At 36.1% G+C, this 21,710-nt stretch overlaps 1 protein-coding gene across 4 annotated transcripts; it reads right to left on the bottom strand.

The window, feature by feature from the left end:
* Positions 1-30: 30 nt before the first annotated feature.
* Positions 31-21,710, bottom strand: LOC129261207 (uncharacterized). 4 transcript variants are annotated; one of them, XM_064114116.1, is made up of 7 exons: positions 19,300-21,710; positions 11,516-11,762; positions 9,248-9,451; positions 7,952-8,870; positions 5,048-5,834; positions 4,350-4,446; positions 31-3,568 (listed from the first exon to the last, which is right to left on the bottom strand). In XM_064114116.1, the coding sequence occupies exons 1-7, from the start codon at positions 19,355-19,357 to the stop codon at positions 3,472-3,474; spliced, it is 2,409 nt and encodes an 802-aa protein (XP_063970186.1). In that variant the 5' UTR covers positions 19,358-21,710; the 3' UTR covers positions 31-3,471. The 4 variants fall into 4 exon arrangements, with proteins under 4 accessions (XP_063970186.1, XP_063970187.1, XP_063970188.1 ...); XM_064114117.1 differs by lacking the exon at positions 19,300-21,710 and adding an exon at positions 15,516-15,640; XM_064114118.1 differs by lacking the exon at positions 9,248-9,451.

Below are 21,710 nucleotides of genomic sequence, written 5' to 3'. Positions count from 1 at the left end.
GCAAATTAAACCTGATACTTATTGTGGGGGAAGGTCTCTGGTTTGACCACCCCACTAACATTGATAAATTCTTTTTTTTTATTTAAGAAAAATGTTTGTCTGATTGGGGTTGTTTCACAATGATTTAAGTCTAATACTTATATTACAAGTATAAACTTTGCAATATTAGTCAGATCATGATGAGGGGGTGAATGCAGTGGAGAAGTCATCAATTAATGTTAAATGAAATGTTCACATTGGCACTTAAGCAAGACTCTTGGTCATACAAAATTCTTTGTGAAACACCCCCCCCCAAAAAAAAATCTTTATTAGTATTACGTGAAATACCCCAAACCTCTTTTTTTCACATTTTCAATAAATTACCTGCAAACAGATTTTATTTGTCCATTAAAGTAAACAAAATCATTGTTTATAAAATTATGTGATATCTCATGAAATTGCATAAAAATTGATTTAAAAGCTAGCTAACAAATTGTGTCATAAATTTAAGAAATATCCCACATACAGGGCATCATAAAAGACGGGCGACACAAAAGACGGTCCTTGGAAAGACCCTTTCATGCAATCTGCCGTTATCCCAAAATATTTGACTGAGGCAAAGTACCTTATTCAAATTCTTTTTGGAAGCTCACTTAAAAATAAAATTATGAAATTTCACGCTGTTGATGATGCTTACTGAGCCTTAACTTATCAAGCAGAACATAAATTGCTATGTTGAAGAAACATTTCAATGTGAAATTTTATTTCATTCCATTTTATAAAGCGAACACTGAATGTTATAACCAACTTCAAAACAAATGCATGAACAATTTACAAGTTTATAATGTTGTATGACAAACATTGAAATCAAATAGTAAAAAGGTCTTTGTTTATGTTAAAACAATAGTCTGTTGTAAAAAGCAACTTACATTTGAAGGGGAGGGGGGCGCAATTTCTCTGGAGAGGTCCAGTTTAAAAGTGCTTGAAAAATGCTTAGGAGAGAGGGAAAAATAAAGTGAAAGTGCTAAAAAAAGGGTTCAATCTGCTCATTATTAAATAAATAATTCATAGAAAAGTTTTAATGTTATTATGAAAACATAATTCATTAACTTTAAGGTGGATCACAAAACTTGTGCGTCCCAGAAAAAAGGAAACTGGGACTCCCACATCTTTTTTCTTCAAAGGCGATTTAATAATGACATTTCATTTATATCATACAATTCAATTATTCCTCTACATTTTGATGCCTAATATACATGTGACAAACACTTCACACATTAGTGAGCAAGAGGAGTTTGAAATTTTAATGTCAATATGACAATATCAGATTGTGCACAAAAATTTGACAAGATTGGTTCGCGATAGACAACCTTGCTTATTCAATGTTTGACTCATTAGCACTTCTTTTAAGGTTCTCTCACTGATCCCTGAAATGAGAGTGGGTACAGATTAACATGTTAGTTGTTTTTTTGCAAATTGTGTGTGATAAGCCTTGATATTTGTTGTTTGTAATCTGCTATGCATGAATAATTTGCTATGCTGTTGGTCACAAATTAAAGATGAGATTCCACTCTAACCAAAAGTATTAAATTTATAGTAAAAATATTTTGATAATTTTGAAATTTATCTCTGAATACTGGTTTCCTTTTTTGTGGGATGCACTGTATCAATGATATACAAAACTAAAGGAAATGTTCAATAGAAATCACATCGTAATTTAGTCATATTTTATACATAAAAATAATTGCTTTTGCACATATCAATATTTTTTAAGGAATGTTCAAGTCTATAAAAAAAAACACACATTTTTTTTTTATACAATCACATGTACATGTATTCCAAAGATTACATATGGTATATGTGCAGCCATAATAAGAGTTGTGCCATCCTATGGTAAGATCAAGATGAAATAAAACTTGCAAAAACAACTTTTCAATCCTAAAGAAATTGTCTTTACTCACAAGAAGTCTGAAGTATGTGCAATATATAAAAGTAAAACTGCATAGTGCATATGCCAAATGCAAATATGTCACTTCAGAGTCTGTTTCCTTTAACATACATGTATTTCAATTTTAAAACTAGAGATATTATAAGAGACCTTTAAAACAGTATTGCAACTCTGTCTTGGCAAGAAAGACAATTTTCTTTAACACAGTATTTTTTTTCAAAAGATGTACAAGAGACCCTATTCACATTTGGGACAGCAAATGATGAAATGCCTTATTTGACGAGCATTTACTGGTACATTGTTAGTTTTCTATCGATGCTAAACTTTTCCCTCATTCATAAGAAATAAACATAGACTGATGAATCTGCCAATTTGCATTAAAATCATTAAAAGCAATGACTTTTAAATTTCCAGTGTTACCAATTTAAGAATTCCATTGATTATTTTCCTTTAGGAACACAACACTGATTAAAAAATACTGATGCGATAATAATTGTTCAGTATGTGTAACATATTCCCCTATCCTTTTGTGATATTAGCACTACATTCTGACTATGGATCCTGCTGAGTATCGTCGTAGAAGTATTTGCATGATATTCAGGACCCTGTTTGAAAATTTAACGGCCAGCATCAAAACATTACATTTACCTGAATAGAAAGGGCCGGTAAGAAGCATGGAAAACATTTTGGGAAATGATATTCATCGCAAAAATGAGACATTGATGGATCTTTGTTAATAGTTTTGATATATTTTACCAAACGATTGTCACAATTCTGATTGTAAAACTTTATCAAAGTTTTAGGATATATTGAATGAGTGCTGGTACATAGTATTCATTTTCTAAGAAATGTGTACAAATAAAGTAGCACCCACCCACGAACGGTAGGGCATACCTGCCGATTCTAAAATAAAATTACTAAACTTTCAGCAAAATCTTTCAAGGGAGAATTCAGGAGAAATAACACAGAATTTTTCAAAGAACAAACGTATATAAAACAGGCATGACAAATTTAGGCAACAATATCGAGAAGACATTTTGTATATGAAATTTTCAGGGAGTCTCCCCTCCGAGAGCTTTGGGTACAATGAATTTAGTAGCAGTTAGTACATAATCTCTCTGAGAATTGGTTCATAAAGTCTGATAAAGATATAAGTGAGACATACCGTGGTGCTCAAATGTTAGTGAACATCATTAGAAAATGAACATTTTAAAGTGTCCAAGTTCTGCCATGTTTTAGATATTTAATTATGAAGTCAGGTGATAAAATATCTCATTCAATAAAGTTTGTTTCTCTGGGCTCGCCGAACATCGTAGGACCTGTGTTGTCTACATGCATTTTATGGTAGGGTTCACTAACTTTTGAACATATCTGTAAGTACGATTCTCATCAAAAGACTGCAAAGGCCTAATTGATTGTGTCTACTTAGTATGACGTTACACGGCACACACTCAGCTAAGGAAGTATCCTGAGATCTACGGTATTTTCTCAGGATAAACAGTCCATGGAAGAGTTAATAGTCATTTGGACGTCTTGGTTAGACTTTAGAGAAAAAAGTTTTCTTCCAGGAACAAGTGACTTGAAACTGGATCATCCATGCAACTCTGATAAAACTCTGTCTCACCTTGAGGGTTGAATGATCTGCATTGATAAACAATTAAGAATTAAATGGGATATATTGTTAGACCAGATATAGGGAAGATGTGGAAAGTGTATATGAATGTGTTAGAGAGAGAGAGAGAGAGGGAGACAAAAGGGATAATTATTGTATATAGATGGGTAGGAGACAGATAGAGGGGATAAAGATAGAGGAACAAGAATAGATGGTTTGTGAGAGTGGAGGAAAGTATGGAGGATAGAAGAGGCAAAGAGAGGGAGAGTTGGAAAGAGAGAGAAAAATAAAGAAAAAAAAAGGAAGGAAAGAAAGAAAGAAAGATAAATAGAAAGTGTGATGGGAGATAAGAGAGTTGGGGAATGATAAACAATATGGTCATTATGTTAAAGCGCAGGTTGATCATACATAGAATTAAGAAAGTAGTACACTTAGATATTGACTTTCTCCAGTTAATACATGAATTAAAACCAAACATGTATGTTCTATGCAATGGAGTACAATGATCTGATCAGATTAGAGATTCACATGGTCACAGGTCATAGATTTGTAGATCCTATAGAAGAATTCATGGATCACCATGGAAGTGATAATCTGATCAGATTGTTTTCTTAATGTTATAAGCAAATATATTTCAGATCTAGCAATGGCAGATATATAAATTATAAATGTATGCAGTCAAGAATCATTCAATGTTGAATTGTATTTCAAACTTTCCTATAGTTTCTTTTGATTCTGATTAATTTCAAATTGTTTTTGCTGATATGTATCTTGTTCTGTAATAATTCTGTAGTACCATAAATAACATACCTCTTTTCAGAAGAAAGGTTTGGTTGGAAGAGATCACAAAGAATTCCATCACTCATCAAGATTTCTTCCTGCTCAGTTGTCTGGGTTTTCTTGATTTCTACAAAAACAAATTGCAGTAGCAGTAGTAGTCAAGTCATGGTAAATTGACGATTGGTTTACACCAGTTTCATCTGCTTTCGGTTTCCTTTCATCCCACACGGTCTAATCCAAGTTCATTTACGCCCAGTCTACTAACCATTTGGTCTAATTGCTATTTGGCCCACTTTCCATTTTCCAGAAAGGCTGTAAAGTGTAAACATTTTGTCTAAAAATACCTATTCAGTATGACACAACCTATTCCTGGTAAGATGAACTGTTAATGATTCAGATTTTCATTTGACAATTGTAAAAGAATGATTAGACAAAGTGGAGATTAGTCAATCTTGGCATTAGACTAAGTGAGAATAAGATGAATAGGTATTGGACCAAGTGTAGTGAAGACCAAATAGCATGATCAAATTGATAGATCAAAAACATTTAGTTTAGCCCATGTGGTATTAGAAAGTAAACCTGCTTGTAGACAAAGTGAATATAAACAAAGGAAAGTTTTTCAAAAATAAGAATACTTTCTCTCTTTAGAATGGCGGGTCTAATAGAACAGGTCTACCTCCCCCTCCTCCCCTGATACGGTAGGGATTTCTTCATATAATCATTCTTACCCTGAGCAATATTTCCTCCCTCATCAGTACAACCTTCCTTTGCCGAGGATCTGTTCACCAAGCTTTCCTTGTTTTTCAGTCTTCCTGACGTCCTCTTTTGAACCTTTGGTGCATGATCCTCTTTATTTCTTTCGGTGCTGTTTGTCTTCGTTGCTGGCTTAGTAGGTTTTGAATTCATCTCTACCAAGACCTTCCTTTCATTTGATACCACTGAGTCTTCTCGAGATGCTACAGTCTTCGGTGGTGATACTTGTATCTGGTTCTCTTTGGTATTTCTTGCAGTAGTCATGGAAACCATGTCCTCTCCTTCTAGCCCTTTCATTTGTCTCTTCCTGCTTGTGGGAGAAACAAGTCCTTGAAGCTTAGAGCTCTTAGGTGAATCCATCTTCATGCCATCCTGTAGACGCATCTTTCGTTTCTGTGGTACTGCCGAGTCTTCTCTCATGTCTGGCGATATTTGACTGTCTTGTTGAAGTCTAGAGCTTTTAGGCGAGTCCATCAATATGCCATCTTGCAGACGCCTCTTTCGTTTCTGTGGTACTAAATCTTCTCTGATGTCTGGCGATGGATGACAGTCTCGTTGACGTCCAGATTTCTTTAGTGATTCCATCATCATGCCATCTTCTAGATGCATCTCCTGATTTTGTAACATTGGTGAGTCTGCTCTGATATCTGTTTGTGTCACAGACCCTCGAGGTGAGGACATCATCATTTCCCCTGGTAATCCAAATATGAATTGAGGGCTATCGGAAGACAGGCTGGCCTCGGTTGATGACACGGACATAACCTGTCAAAGTTAAGACACATAGGCCCGTATTTGAAGTTAGGTTTAACTTAGACCATGGTCTAACTCTGCTGCTAAAATTAAGTTAAGCCAAAAACCAAAAATTTTGCTTATATTGTATATTTCTTATATCTAATATTTTGTTTCCCTTTGCTTTCATAATGAAGATATTTCAGTTATCATTCTGAGACATTTATAAATGATTTTGAGTGCCATACTCTTATGACTCATAAGAGTTAATTAAAACTGAGCATGTACTAATAGATATTTGTGCTCCAATTGGCTCTCCATAGTTAAACCACAACTTTAAACCAGGGTTTAATTTAAACCGGAGTTCAGAATACGGGCCACTGGATTTATCAACCCTTGCACACGCAACACAGTTCCCCTGTGAAATACATTTGCAGGGGTTCCCTGTCTTACTATGAATTATACATGAATCCGACAGTGATACACCACAAAGAAATATTGCATTTTTTTTCCTTCATAATATCAATTACTAGAATGATGCCTTCAGATCACTTCCTAACTACATACATACAAGTCGATCACTGTCTTGCCTGTATTTTGCATTTTATATATTAGCATTGTTGACTTAATGACACTGAAATATTGACAATTCTCTCTTGTTATTAATCCTTTTTAACACAATCAAATTTGCATGTGAAATCATGTACATGGAAACAGCAACCTTTAGTTCAGCTCACATACAAGTACAGGTGTAGTTTTGCTGACACTTTATTTAACCAGTACAAATTTCAATATTATCTTAAAATTTCAAAATTATGGCAAAACTACCATTACTTTGTCAAAGTTTAGTGACCTCAAATATCAAATGACCTCAAATATCAAATGACCTCAAATATCAAATGACCTTTGACCTTGCTTTGGTGACCTGAAATTCATGCCAAATTATCAGCAACACAATAAATACAGTACTTTCAAAGTGATAACATGTACAAAAAGGAACCTTTTCCTTATAACTTAATCTTATGCAACTGCCGTTGCCATCAGAAAAGTGACACTAATATCCAGCTGTTGTGCAGGAGAGACAAAAATCAACCATCTGGAAAACATAATGTAGAATATGATCTTTGTTGACTCGGAACATCATCAAATTTGCCAATAAGATATCAATCTACAACGTCACTGATTTTGAGTAATTCTTGATGACTTCATATCTACTGCTGATCAGATATGGGCAGTTTCACAAAGCAGTTTGTAAATTACATACAGCTTTGTGCATGACTAATGTTTTTAAGCTAATATGTAGCTGGATAGAACCTACATGTAAGAATATTTTCCTGAATAAAGTTGTGCCTAACTTCTAACATTATGAAACACCACTCTAGAGGTTTGATATCTCCTTGGTTTGATACTAGAAATCATGATTAAAAAAGATGGGTGGGGATTAATTTATGTCTACCATAAGCAACCTCCATACAGAGAGACAGGCATGTAAAACATGGATATGAATTTTACCCCCTAAAAATGTGAAGCAGAGTATTACAAAATAGCTATGTGGCAATAAAGAACAAATTTATCGAGGAAAATATGTTTGTCAACTACATGCATTCCCTTTGCGATTACTACATGTACACTGCATTCAAGAAAAAAAATATATTGAGATGACTGAAAGTATAAGTGGGTCCAAATCTATGATTTACATGGAAGTTGTAGGAAAGAATTTCAAGTTTCTACTTGTTCTACATCTACTGAAGATATTAGGTCTTTTACACAAACCCTAGCAATTGATCTTATGATCTCATGATTGATTGCATTGACACAATGTACAATGAATGTGAAATCAATCTCAAGGTCAGGCAGGTGCTCTATATTCGGGGGCATAGATATATGGAGACTGAAGACATATGGCCCCCTGTATCAGTAATTACATTAAAAGCTTTCCAAGCTGGTTAAATGCAGTCTCCATAGGCATAAAGTTCTAATAAAGAAATGTGCTTCTTTATGTTTTGGAAGGCAAATGATTTAATATTTTTGCTGTATTTAGTAACTGATCCTTTCACATCTACCATAGATCTCACACCCTCCCTTTTTACCCACACCCCCCATAAACTTGCTCCCAAACACAATAAAGACATTACATGTATGAACCTCACCTCAGCTGCATCCATTGAAACCTGAGACAGTTGGCTGTCAAATGTGTCTATTCCTAGACTAGAAGTCTTCTTTGTGAAACAAGCTCCATTCCAACTGAACATGGTGTTGTTCTCTGAGGGACCAGCATCATCAGATTCTTGAGAAAGAGAAGGAACAGTTGGGGCACTGCTTTCACTGCTGCTCTTGTGATAGTAGTCGTAGAAGGCATCCTGGTCTTGGTCATCGGAAGAATCATCTCTGGCATCATCCGAGGAACTGTCTCGGTGAGCACTGACAAGCCACGGTACTTCCAAAGCATCATCACTCTGTGAGGAATCAAGGTTACCAACTGTGGAAGGACCATCTTTTTTCTTTCCTTTCTCACCTATATGGGGATTGTTTTTTACATCCTTGCTCTTTTGTAATCTTCTGTTAGAATTTTTAAGGCTCTTAGTATTCCTCCTGATGCTAGTTTTTGTTTTTTTGCCAAGGTTTTGTGAAGATTTATCATTAAGTGTGGTTTCTGTAGGTCTTTGATCTGGTGTTATGGTGGGAGACTGACTGTCACCAGTAAATATGTTGGTATTCGCACTGCTTTCAATGTTGTACTGTTCAGGTGCAAACACGTGCTCCTTGATGCCAGGATTTGAGTGGGACAATCTTCCAGACTCCGCTTGAGCCTTACCTACAGAGTGATTCCATGACTTGGAACCTTCGTCCTGAAACTCATACATCTGTTTCTCTTCAAATGACAGTTCCCTTTTCCTCAAATGACCATCCTTGGTTGATATGTGCTTCATTCTTTTGTTCTTTTCAACTTTTCTTTCCTCTGACTTCTGTTCCTTAATAGAGCTCCTTGTATTTGGTCTTGGTGGCAATGGAGATTGATCAAAGTTGAAACTTACTCTTCTGGTTGAAACATGTTTCTTTGAAGAGCTCCTGTAAAGATTTACAGAGGAAAGTTGTTATTCATCTCCTGCATGGTTAAGAGATTTGTAACCAAATGTCTTCTTTAAAATACAAAATCTTCTATCTCTCATTAAGACTCCATCCCACCAGAGAAGTATCATAGATTGTCTCCAAACATAACTTCATATTGCTAGAAGTGACAATACTTTTTTCTTTAGAAAAGAGAAGAATGACCTGCCCAGTGCCCACCAGAATGAATCTTGGTTATACCATTATCATCATTACATTCTCATAATTCCATTACATGTAGCTATAATTGATAGCAATTTAATGAAACACAGCTGATTAGTTATGACCAGAGGGGAAACTAATTGTCTTTTTGAGAGTGAATGCCTGAGAGTTGATACCTGAGAGTTTGTTTTCTGCTTGTTCGAGACCATGGATCTTTCATGCTTGAATGCAGGGTACGCACAGGACCAGAACCAGCCATGCTTGTTGTGGGGGTACTATTGTGGATATGGGCACTGTTGGAAATGATGTGCTCCAGGGGTAATTTCTTCTTACAAAGTCCTTGAAGTATAGAACCTTTGAAGGGGGATTTAGCAGTAGAGCTACAAGGAATCAGATAGATTTAAATTAAACACCATGAATGAACCAGAAATTTCTAGCAAAGTATTCAGATGAAGCAGAAGTCCCTCTATGTCCATTCTTAAGGAGTTTTTAACTATCAGAATATAGATATATAACAATTAAGAAATGAACACGTGAAGGCCTAATTTTTAATTGTGCACTTAATATCTGCACATATTTTTTCCACCCTGATGAGTTGATGTCACAATGACTTAGCATCAGCTGTAAGAATTAGCTTATGATTATATTTGTATTCTAACAATCTGTTACGTTAAAATATGAAGCTGGTGAGTGGCAAAAAAGTGTAAGCCACCTTTTTAAATGCTTCTACATTCTGTAACATGACAAGGATTTAAAATACATAAGAGAGTGATTTCACATTTATCTAGATCTAGATATCAAGCATTTTGGGGCAATAGATTGTAAACGAGTACATGCTTGAATGCTTCTGCCTCTTATACATATGTTTATCTTTCTCTGCAAGGTGGCAATTATTGTTGAGAATGACATGGATTTTGAATGAAGTACAACTTTCTTTATACTTTTCAAACTTTTGAAGAATATTTCAAAAAAATTTCCCCCAGACATTACAGCTCTGCTAACAAAAGAAGTAGAATGCCCCCGTGTATTTTGGAAGTAAAGTAGGGATTTTTAAGTCAACATTGTTATCTTGTTAGGTCTAAAGATCCGAGGTCCAAACCTTGATTCCTTCACCTTTCTGTCGATTTGGCAAACTTCATATATCAATAGTTCATAAAGCACATGGTCATGAAATTTCTTTTTGCATATTTGGCTTATATCTAGGTTCGAAAGTAACTCTGCAAAGTTTGGTGAAAATTACATTGATATCAACTTAACTGTGGGAAATCCTTAAAGAACATGTCCATTTAAACCAATCGTTTTTAGTGAGGTAACACAGACATTAGACAGGGGCGGCGATCAGGGTGGGGGGGGGGGGGTTGGGTTCTGTGCCCCCCCCCACTTTTTGAAGCACTGAAAAAGTACCCTTTTTTACGCAAGAAAATGCCCCTCACAAACATGTACTGTGCCCCTTTCACATACGATGGACCCATTTTATGTGTGAGAAAGTGCCCCCTTGCCTTCTTGTGAGTGCCCTTCCTAGAATCAGTGCCCCCTTTTACCGAAGAAAGGTGCCCCGTTTTATTTGTGAGCAAGTGCCCCTTGCCTTGTTGTATTAAGTGGCCTACTTGTATCAGTACCTCCTTTTCACCCAAGAAAAATGCCCCACACGAACATGTTCTGTGCCCCTTTCACCTGAGAAGGACCTATTTTACGTGTTAACGAGTGCCCCTTTGAGACAAGAAAACAATATTCTCATTTTTAAGCAAAGCCGTACAAATGGGGGGCTCTTGCGGCCTCCCCAAATTTTTCAAAACCAAGAAAAAAAAGAGAAGGGTAAAATACGATATATTTTGAATATTAGTTGTCAAAATCTACTACAAAATTTGATTTTCGTTATAGAAATGTCAGAAATTTTGCTCGCTCGCTTCGCTCAGAGCTTATAAATTTACGTGATACAACATATCTAGCCCCCTCAAAATGTTTGCCCTCATGACGCCACTGTAGAATTCAAATTTTTCTGTTTTAAGATAGTGCCCTTTTTAAAATAAAAGGTGCCCTTTTTTCCCTGTGACACCCCCCCCCCCCCCCCCCACTTTCAACTTCGCTCCACCACCCCTAGCACAGATAATTGTAAATTTATTTCTCATCTCAGAAGCATGCTAATGCTTTAATATTCAAAGTAAAACTAAAATTGGAGAGTAATAGTTCTTTGGAGAAATTGAGATGTGAAGAAAAAGATTAGGACCTGAAGAGTATTAAGTTAGTTTTTAATTACTTTTTACAATACTTTTTAAAATAACATTGGGTACTTCAAGTTTTGTAAAAATGAAATGAAATAGTTGTTGCAATATCATCTAAAAACTACATAAAGCAGATCAGGATCATTAAAAAGTGAATTTTGGAGGGATGGCAAAGGTTTCTTTAACAGGTTTATATTAAAGATGTCAATGAATAATCCTTACCCAGATGATGTTAAGCAAAGGACTGCTCTTTTCTCCGCTGAAGCTCTCTCCCATAGATGCTTTATCTTCCTCTCAATCTGTTTCTTAGGCAGGAATGGATACCTGGCAGACAGTTTGGTCTTCTTGATGTTGTAGAAGATGTTATAGTTTGTGTCAGAATTGGTCTGGTCTAACCGTCTCCTTCGTGATTGATACAATGGAGGCGCCATCTTTATGCTGGATTTTCTTGAACCTTTTGCCTTGGAATCTGTTTGAAGAAGCACATTCATGTAATTGCAAGCTTCTTTCCAACAAGGGATCAGGACGTGTCTAAATGGGGAAAACATTACTAGATCTAGGTCTAATCCTAGATATAACTTTACTATAAAAAAAAAATGTCTCTAACAAGCTCCTCAAAAGACAAAATACCGGTAGATGGATTTTTCCTATCTGGGTCTAACCTACACAGATAGAAATAGTTCTAGCCAAGATGTAGAAGATTAAAAACTTAAATGCTATCCAGAGGCACAGGGACAAAATACATGGGGGCTCGGGGCAATTATGCCCCCAAAATGCTCTATTGAGCCCAGGAAACTAAAAAGGAGCCCTGGAAAATCCACATTCATTGCAAGATGCAGATTCAGGCAGTAGTGTGAAAAGTAGCCCCCGGAATTCAACCTAGATCATGAGAACAAGATCTAGATAGGTTGGCAGGATTATTGGTCAGCATCAAAATTCATACAGGCCCAGCCTAGATCTAACCTATGAGTATGAAATAATATCCATCTGATTATCATTAGATTTTTTTCTAACTTATGGTCTAGATCTAGAACACTTATAAAAATTGGGTAGGCCTAGGATCTAGATCTAATTGTCTGTTCTGAATCTGTGGAAGACTATGGAGATTAGCCTAGTCCTAGAGCAAATCTAAGAATAATCTAAAACTAATGTTAGATCTAGACTAGAGTCTTATCTTAGGCTAACCCCGGGAATGACAATAATGTTAGGCCTAATTTTACCTAATTGTCTAGATCTAGCCTAGATCTTATTCTAAATTTTAAATAGCATCTAGATTCTAGATCTATTCAAAGTCTTTTCTAGAAAAAATCTATCTAGAATCTAGATCTCTAGCCTATGATAAGGTTCAGCCCTGGATGCAGGATCTTTGTTCTGGTCCTCTAAGTCCGCCGGGCACTCATCTTGGTTAGTCCTAGACCCTAGTCTATGTCATACTCCAGCTCCTGGGGATACAGACACAGTAACATCCGAAGAATTGGCAGGTTCCGGGAATTCTACGTGAGAGGGCAAGTCCAAGAATTCGCGCGCGTTATGTTTGGAACATTTCAGAGGCTTTAATGACCTTAAAAATAGTGTTAAATGACTTTGATTAGATTGAATACCCTCATGATGGTAAATATCTAGAACAATCATGCAAAAAATGGTGACATATGACGTTTACCTTGAACTTTTAGAAAGAAAAGACGTGCCGTTACGTATGGGACGCAGAAAAAAGACATTTTTTCCAAAAAATGTTCAAGTTTAGAATTTTCTGAAAGTATTTCATTTGACAATTTGTAACTTAGTGTGATAAAAGTCACAACACTCTATTATAACTATGGCAAGTTTCATGTAATAAGCCAAAACCCTCTAATTACAGACGGTAATTAAACAAGTTAATGATTACTTATGGGACAGTTACGTATGGGACATTTTGTCCCCATAGTGATAGAGAACGTTAACAATTTCCCCCATAATTTTAAAATTCAGAATAACTCTAATAGTCTAAACATGGAAATAACAAAAAGAATTATTTTCTATTAAAATGTTCTATTGAGATATATTACATGACTGAGAAGGAAATTAGCCATTTCAACCATTTTTTCCTTGTTTTTCATGGTTTGATGAATTTCTTATGTGTTTCTATTGTTTTTTTCTTCATATTTTTCAATTTTCAAATTTGTTTTGCTTCTTTTTAATTTATCAGTATTTATAACAAATCAGTCTTTAGAAACTAAAGAAAAGGTAAATAAATTACAAGTATTGTATTCTAAGAAACTTTTTTTTTTAAATCCTCAAAATGTTACGTATGGGACATTTCATCCTTGGACAAGACCTAATTTGCATACTTAATTAAATGACACCAATTTTTTCCCAAAAAAGTAATTAGATGTTATGAGGGGGTCCATGTCCCACCTATGCAGTCAGTCCGCAAGCCCCTGTGTTAATGAGCAAATGAGCAAGATTTATCCAAGTCCTCTCGTGGCTGAATTCAGGTCCCTGCAAAATCTCGTAAAATTGTGAGACTTTCTTTCTCAAAGAATTTAACCACTTTCTCCTTGAGTAATATTGATTATTTTTGTACCATGGGCAAGAGTAAATGTTACTCTTTTATATTGGTCATTTCTTTTGAATGAGATATTTTGATAAATAAGTGAATTTTTTACCTGAAAAGATGCATCAAACAGAATTTTCTTCCTCTGTTTTCACTTGCAAATTGTGCAACATTTTGTGTTTTAGGCACCAACATTATTTATATCATCAGAAAGCTCAAACTCTATACTTTCTTACAATGTCACTCTTGATATGTGGCATCTTTTAGATGGGTCAGCAGCCAGCTTTGTCCATCAAGATGCAAGACGAGATTTCTGAAATTTCTGAGTAACATAAAATCCAGAGTTCTGATTGGCTGAATACTGTTTTCAAAACAAACAGGTGCGGGTAATTTGAAGAGATTACCACATGGTGAGTGTGACCTTGCAGAGGCCCAGTGTGGGGAACATTGGAATTTGCGTGGGTGTGTGGCTCTATGACCAATCAGAGCGCAGTATTCTTGTTTTTGAGCTGCAAAATGTACTTGGCCTATGAAAAGCTGGCTGCTGACCCATCTAAAATACATCTTCTTATAAAGATTATATCATATTAAAGCTTAGATCTTCAGCTTTATCATGATTTAAATATCATTTGTGCCCAAACAGAAATTAAGTGTGAAAACAACAACTTTTGTTGCATGAAAAAAATATTTTGTTTCATGTTTTAGATCAAAAGTTTTTCCTATATTACAACATTCTTTTGAAAATCCAAACACATGACCTGAAAGAATGATTCTTCTTCTTTACAAAGATACCAAAAACATGAAATTTGGTCAATATTTAGAGCAGCAATGGCTGAATAAAAAGATGTGTTTTGGTTCGCACCAAGCTCATTAACTATGCAAAAACCCTCTAGTCATGAATATCATTTGGATAAAAGAAGCTACTTTTTCAGGGCTTGCAGACTGACTGTATGTTTAAATCTCATAAGTTTTGTTTCGATTTTCTATGAGTTTTTGTAATTTTCCCATACATATAACGCCCATTTTACCAATTATGCAAATTAGGGCTTTCTTAGACCTACCCCACCAAAGATAATTTCTTGAAGATGAAATTTTGTCTTCTACAGGGTGACCTTTTCTTGGACTTGCCCTAGACTAGGGCAGGCCTAGACTAGATCTAATCTAGACTGTAACTAAGTAAAGATGTATAGACTAGATCTATACTAGACCAAAAGCTTCAGTCTCTGTATTTTGGTTGTTCCGCTGAACTGCGTTGGCTCACTCACAATAGTGAAATGTCAGAAATTGTTAAGGAAATCCCCAGAAACGACAGTTATTCCTGTATAGATCTATACATACGGTACTTAGTTAAGCTAAAGGCTAAAGTAGAGCTTAACTAGATCTAACTAACGTTAAATCTAAATTAAGGCTACCTTAGCCTTATATACATGTAATTAATTGTGCTGCGCTGCTTGTTTGCTAGCCATGCTATAGACCAAAAGCTTCAGTCTCTGTATTTTGGTTGTTCCGCTGAACTGCGTTGGCTCACTCACCATACATAGACTGAAGCGGAGGGGGCCCCTGGCTACAGCCAACGTATAGTGAACTAGCGTTTTATAGATCGCGATTTAAAACTTTTTTTAGGCAAAATTGACATTTTCATGGTTTCCATTATCAGTGTAATATAGATAACTTAAGCTAATTGCATACCTTGGGCCGGAGTTATTGAAAAAAATCCTCTGGATGATTGAGAAATCTGTCATCTAAGACATTTTCACCTGACCTGACGGTTTTTCTTGCAAGTTGCCATCTTGAATGACGTCATTATCGTTATTAACTTTTTCATGTCTCGATTTATCGCGATTATAACTAGTATCGTTTATCTTCGTGTAGTGTATCGTATCGTATTATTTTATTCGTATATTGCCATGTATAACGTTAGGTGTGCTGATTGCTGGTGGTAATTTTATTTGATTCATTAATTCATTTTAGTAATTATGGCTGACTACTGGTGTTGTAATTGTGACCGTAATTTGAATAATCATCCTAATAAAAGAAGATCTTTGAATGCAAAATTGGATCACCGTGATTACACCACTGCTGACGCTGTCGAATCATTGGGAATTAAAGTGACACCAGATCAAAAATAAAAAAAATTCATTTGCGACAGATGTTGCAGAATAATTTCAAAATTATCTGAAAGCAATTCAAATGTAATTGAAAATAAATCCAAATTAAAGAAAATTAGTAGAATCAATGCAGTGGATATAAATTAACCTCTGCAATAAGCTAAACGTAGTGATTGTCAAGGCCAAATTAGATTAAGCGCGGGGCAGAGCGGCCGAGTGAGAAATTTTTCATCTTTAAAATGGAAAAACTTGGCCAATTTAAGCACCTTGACTGCATTTAAAGATAAATCCACATACTAAAAGTTATTGACCATTTGATAATTAAAGAATATTTTTTTTCTGTGTTGAAAAGTGTGGGGGGGAGGGGATGCATACCCCCACCCCCCTCTGGATTTACGCTCGTGTCATGAAGAGTAGACATATCTCACCAATCAGTGGAGTAACTACGGGGGACATGGGGGCACCCCCCCCCCTCGGCTGGCAAAAATATTTAAAAAACGGGAAAAGGAGAAAAAGAGGGAGAAGGGAAGAGAAACGTAGCTTTTGAGATATGTACATGGATATGGATTCCTAAAATAGGCCTATTGTCCTTAAAATGTCCCTGTTTGGGGTCAATAAATACAAACATTTCAGCAGTTTTGCATTGTTTAGCGAGACGGGCACGTATCATAATTACAAAAAAATGCTTGTGTCCCTTTTTAGGTCTGAATATCAAAGATTTTCAGCTCGCGCTTGGCGCTAGCATTATTTTTTATCAGTAATATACATATCCGTTTAATGGCACTGCCCTTAAAATGCCTCTATTAGTATACTCATTTTTTTTTGCTGGTCCCCCCATGCCGTGACACACGGTACGCCACTGTATGGCCAATGCACTAATGTCAACGTAAGCACGGACTGGAAATGTTTTATATTTAGACCTTAAATGCGGCAAATGTAGTAGTCATTAAAAAAAATCAATGTCACTACATACAATAATTTTGAAAAATCCGAATACAAGGAAATATATTTGGTGTATATTTATGGACTTGGAAACGGGATGATTTAGAACCATTTAATCTCCTTAAACAGGATTATTTATCTCATCAAACAGACAACGCAAGCACCAGTAGGGACTAACATTTAAGCAAATTATGTTTCATAAATAGTTCTGAAATAAAAATACACGTAATATAATTTCATATATTATAACATACTTTGTATTTTTCTCTCTGTGTTTTTCTTTCTTTCACTGCGCCTCGGGCACCCTGCCGAGTGGATTTGGCGCATTACACATCCATTATTATTATCATTATAACATAGGTCGACAATAATTCTTCTTTAACCCCACTTTCTTTCTTCCTTTCTCTTTCTCTCCTTTTTTTTCTTGCCAGCCGATTGGGTGGATCTGAATTGGCGTTCACTCTGTGTAGCATTAATTGGTCTGATTGTCTTTAAAGTTTTGCGTTTTTAGAATAGTTAGACCTAAAGGTCCTACATGAGAGTATAAAGGTCAATATGGATCTAATATTACGAGTCGTCTTAAACAAGCAGTATAGCCTCTATTGTGGTGATAATAGCGACGCAAAGGAGACACTCCCCTTTCCTTCAAATTTGAATGGTTCGATGATAAAGCCTATAATTGGAGCCCTCAAATAACACTTTGAATAGATATAGCTATTGCAGAATTTTAACATCATTTCTTAGAGTTTGTTCCCCCTTTTTTTTTTTGGGGGGGGGGGGGGTGTTTGAAGGTTTCTTAATCAGACATTTAAATATGATAGGTATAAAGATGTTGGAAATGTCTTTTCAAAATTGACTCATATCCCCCTGAGACGACAATCATAGCAACTCTGTACAGCGATTTGAACGTATAGGCCTATACGAGAAGATCCAGGACTTGACTGTGTGGATTGCAATAATCGACGTTATACTTAATTTCAGTCAGTGTTCACATAGAAAAGATTTAAAAACATTGAAATAAACAAATGCATTCAATGTGGCCAGTCATCAGAATAGCCCAACACAAAATAAATAGTGTAAAATGAAAGAAGAATAGAAAGAATAAGGTGTAAATAAACGTAATAAATTGTGTATTTGATTTAACTGGGACTGTATGTCTGGTCAGTTGGAGTAGTGGTCTATGGGAACTTCTAACCTATAAAAATATTTTCTGTTAAAATCATTTTTTCACTCATTTTATGTTCAGTGTTAGACTAGTATGCAGATATAGCATCATATAAGTGTTTTAGTGCCATTTGATATTCAATTGAAACGATTATGTAGTATAAATAGGCCATATGTTTATACTGCTTGAATTTAAGTGATCCACAAACCTAGATCTGGGTCTAAACGATGAAAGCTGCATTTTGAATGTCAAAGTTAATACTACGGTAGTTATCATTTTCCCAATATTTTATAATAAAGTAGGCCTATTAAAAAATTAATAACCTTTGATTTCCATATCGGAAAGACGGTGAAAATCGCCGACTTTCCATGTCCAGTGGGGAGCTGGACCCACAGGTCTCTCCCGTCCTCCAAACACTGTAGCGCTTCCCGCTGGTCAGGCTTGAGAGTGAAGTGTTCCCCAAATATCCCCTTGGCTACAGCATCCATCATGCAGGCCTTTCGTTTATGCTGCTTGAACTAAAGTGATCGTTTGATTGTCGTCTGCTACTTGTGATCGTAGCGGTTTCGCTCGCATAAGGAGCAGATCGTATAATATCGAAAGCAATATCGATATCACATTCGTGATTGTTGACGCCCTCTCCGTTCATTTGTAAATATTTCACAGTTTGGCTGCCATATTGACTATTTTGATCGTGTTCAACCCAATTAAACATCGGTAAAGTATAATTTTTCATGCCTTTTAAATCTATATCGTTTAAAATATTGTCTTCACTAAATATCATGGTTTAAAAGTTTGATGGCTATACATCCTTAGATTGTAAATTCGATGTGTAAAATTACATCAAACTTTGGACTGTGAATTGACAAAAGGGTGGGAATGAGAAAACATGCGAGCCCACACGTATACCCTACCGTCGGTTAATGGGGATTACAGTAAAATGTCAGAAATTGTTGAATAAATCCCCAGAAACGACGGTTATTCCTGTCTAGCCATGCTACTGCTAGCGCTAGCCAGTACCGGGTACAATAGGTCCATGGCTAGCCTAACACTACAGTAGCACTAACTTGTTGGCCCGCGCGCCAGTTCTAACTCTAATGTCTAACGTTTAGATGATCTACCGATAAACTTCTGCTGATTAGGCCTATAGTCGCTATACACCCATTCACTTTTAAATTTTAGCTTTAAACTTGCACAATAGCTTAAACTACAAAAATCAATTTTGGTCTAAAAATATAATTAAAAGGGAAAATCTTACCTTCCCCGATATAAATAGTTTCACTTGCTTCAGTTGGGGTAATCTGGATTGTGAGCATATAATATGCATATATGTACCGGTATGCGCTGCATGCTGATTTTACTAAAAACGCGCCAAACAATTGGGGCGTGGCCTGTTTCCGGTATACGTACGGTATGTTAAAGCAATTCGTTCAACGGCATTTTTCTGATAGGCCCACCCAGTTTGTTTGCAGTTACCCTAATGGTGTTTTATTATTGTTGACGATGACTTGTGATTGAATGATCTTATCATATTAAAGCACAAAAAATCAGCACGTTTCTCGGGACGTTTCTAATTTCTATAATAGAGACAAATATACCCACCATTGGGCTCGGATTGGCTACCCGTGAAATCGATAGATTGTTAGACTTAGGAGCTGTTGCAAGAAAATGTGTGCAATCAATTGCAAATATTATGTTGCAATTTTACAATTAATCGATCAGCGTTACCAGTATTTTGAGGGGGTTTCACGAAATTCACGTTACCCCTAAAATTTTGTTCTAAAGTTCTTGCATGAGATTCATCTCTCTCGCCTCGATACTCTCACGTCAAAATATCTAACACAAAATAGGATCTCCGATTACAACGGAGGAAGCAGTGGCGTAACTACGGGGGGGGGGGGGGCATGTGGGCGCGTGCCCCCAAATCGGCTGACATAAAAACCGGGAGAAAAAAGAAGAGTGAAGAAAAAGAAACTTAGTGGGAGAAGAAGAAATTATTGGATATTACAATATGTTACGTTATATATTTTTACATCAGATTTTTTTTCATAACTTTATGAAATATTATTGCTTATGGCCTGTGTTCATCATTCTTGGTGTTCAATAAGATATGATCCTGCAGTACTACAAAACATCCCTTTTTCTCGTCAATATCATGGAGCTATTAATAGCTCTATGTCAATATATACCAAATATATATCCTCCCACTACGAGTTATTATTGATTTTTTTCGTGACATATGCTTTTTTTACACGACTACTAAAAGTGATTGCCTCCGATGGGGATTGCCCCTTTTAAGGTCTGAATATAAAAACATTTCCAGTCCGCAAATACATTCGCATTATATTATTGGATTGGTGAGATTATGTTTGCTCTTTATGAATTCTTTAAAACAAGCCTTAGAATCAGTGGCGTAACAGGCGGGGGGGGGCAGGGGGGCAAGCTGCCCCCCTGGCGGAGCTCACCGGGAAAATAAAAAAACGGGAAAAATAAAAATAAAAGGGGGAAGAAAGGGAAAGGGAAAGGAAAGAAAAAAGGGGAAGGGGAAAGGGAAAGGAAAAGGGAAAAGAAAACTAAGAGAAAACATAAAAAAGGGGAAAACGGAAAGATAACGGGAAAAGGAAGGAAAGAAGAACAATTCTCCCCGATATACAAATACATTAGCATGATTAGTAAGACAGGGAAATAAATTAAAGATGACAAAAAGGCAAACAAAATTGGAAAATAAAGGCAGAATGGAATTAGCCAAAATCTAAATTGGAAAATAAAGAATAGGGACAAGATAACGTTCACTACCGGGCTGCCGAGGATCGATATAACGAGCGGGAAGAAAAATGGATGGTATATAGCATAATGTCGTATGGAAGTCTGTCATAAACTTGCTAAATCTCCAAAGGCTCTGTCCAAGAGTCAAGACCCCGTGCAGTGGAGGCTCTTCATCTGTAACCTTTAATGGGTTCTATAACGGGCCCCTATATGGACCCTTCCTGCATTATAAGCTTTGCGTTGAAGCACTGGCGTACGAGGGTGGTGGTTCCACGCAGCCAAGGGGAAATAAAAGAGGCAGCGAAATGAGATGAATGAAAAAAAAATATATGACATGATATTTGCTATGATGTAAAAATCTATCACCAAATTAGAATTTCATTTTAACAGGCCATTTTTTCTGGCTCGCTTCGCTCGCTGGCGACTTTTTTTTACAAATTTTCCCACATTTGCTATGGTGTGCCCCTCACAATATTTGGATGATTACGATACACAACTGCATTGGAATTATGTGTTGTGTGAAAGCTATATGAATATACACGCAATTTGATTAAATAAGTGGCCATCTGTAAGGTTTAAAATGGCTTTGATATAAAAGTTCCGGGGCTCTGCCCTGGTCACCCCACCCATAAAGCACTGTTATATGGATGAGTTTGGACCATGGCCCCCAAAAGTTCTACAACCAAACAAAAAATGAGGAAAGAAAGGAAAGTATATTATATTTTTGTGAATATCACGTTAAAATCTATCTTCATGTTAGATTCTCATGAAAAGGTGATTTTTTTTTATCTCGCTCGGGACCTATATTAAGCTACTTCTTGCCACAAGCGCCATACTCGGCCCCCTCGAGCATATAGAGCTTCGCCCTGATGCTCAGAATCATAACAAAAATCCTGTTCCCCG

The sequence above is a fragment of the Lytechinus pictus genome, unplaced genomic scaffold (genome assembly GCF_037042905.1).
Source record: "Lytechinus pictus isolate F3 Inbred unplaced genomic scaffold, Lp3.0 scaffold_19, whole genome shotgun sequence".
Lineage (NCBI taxonomy): Eukaryota > Metazoa > Echinodermata > Echinoidea > Temnopleuroida > Toxopneustidae > Lytechinus > Lytechinus pictus.
This window is presented reverse-complemented; position numbering and strand designations above follow the sequence as displayed.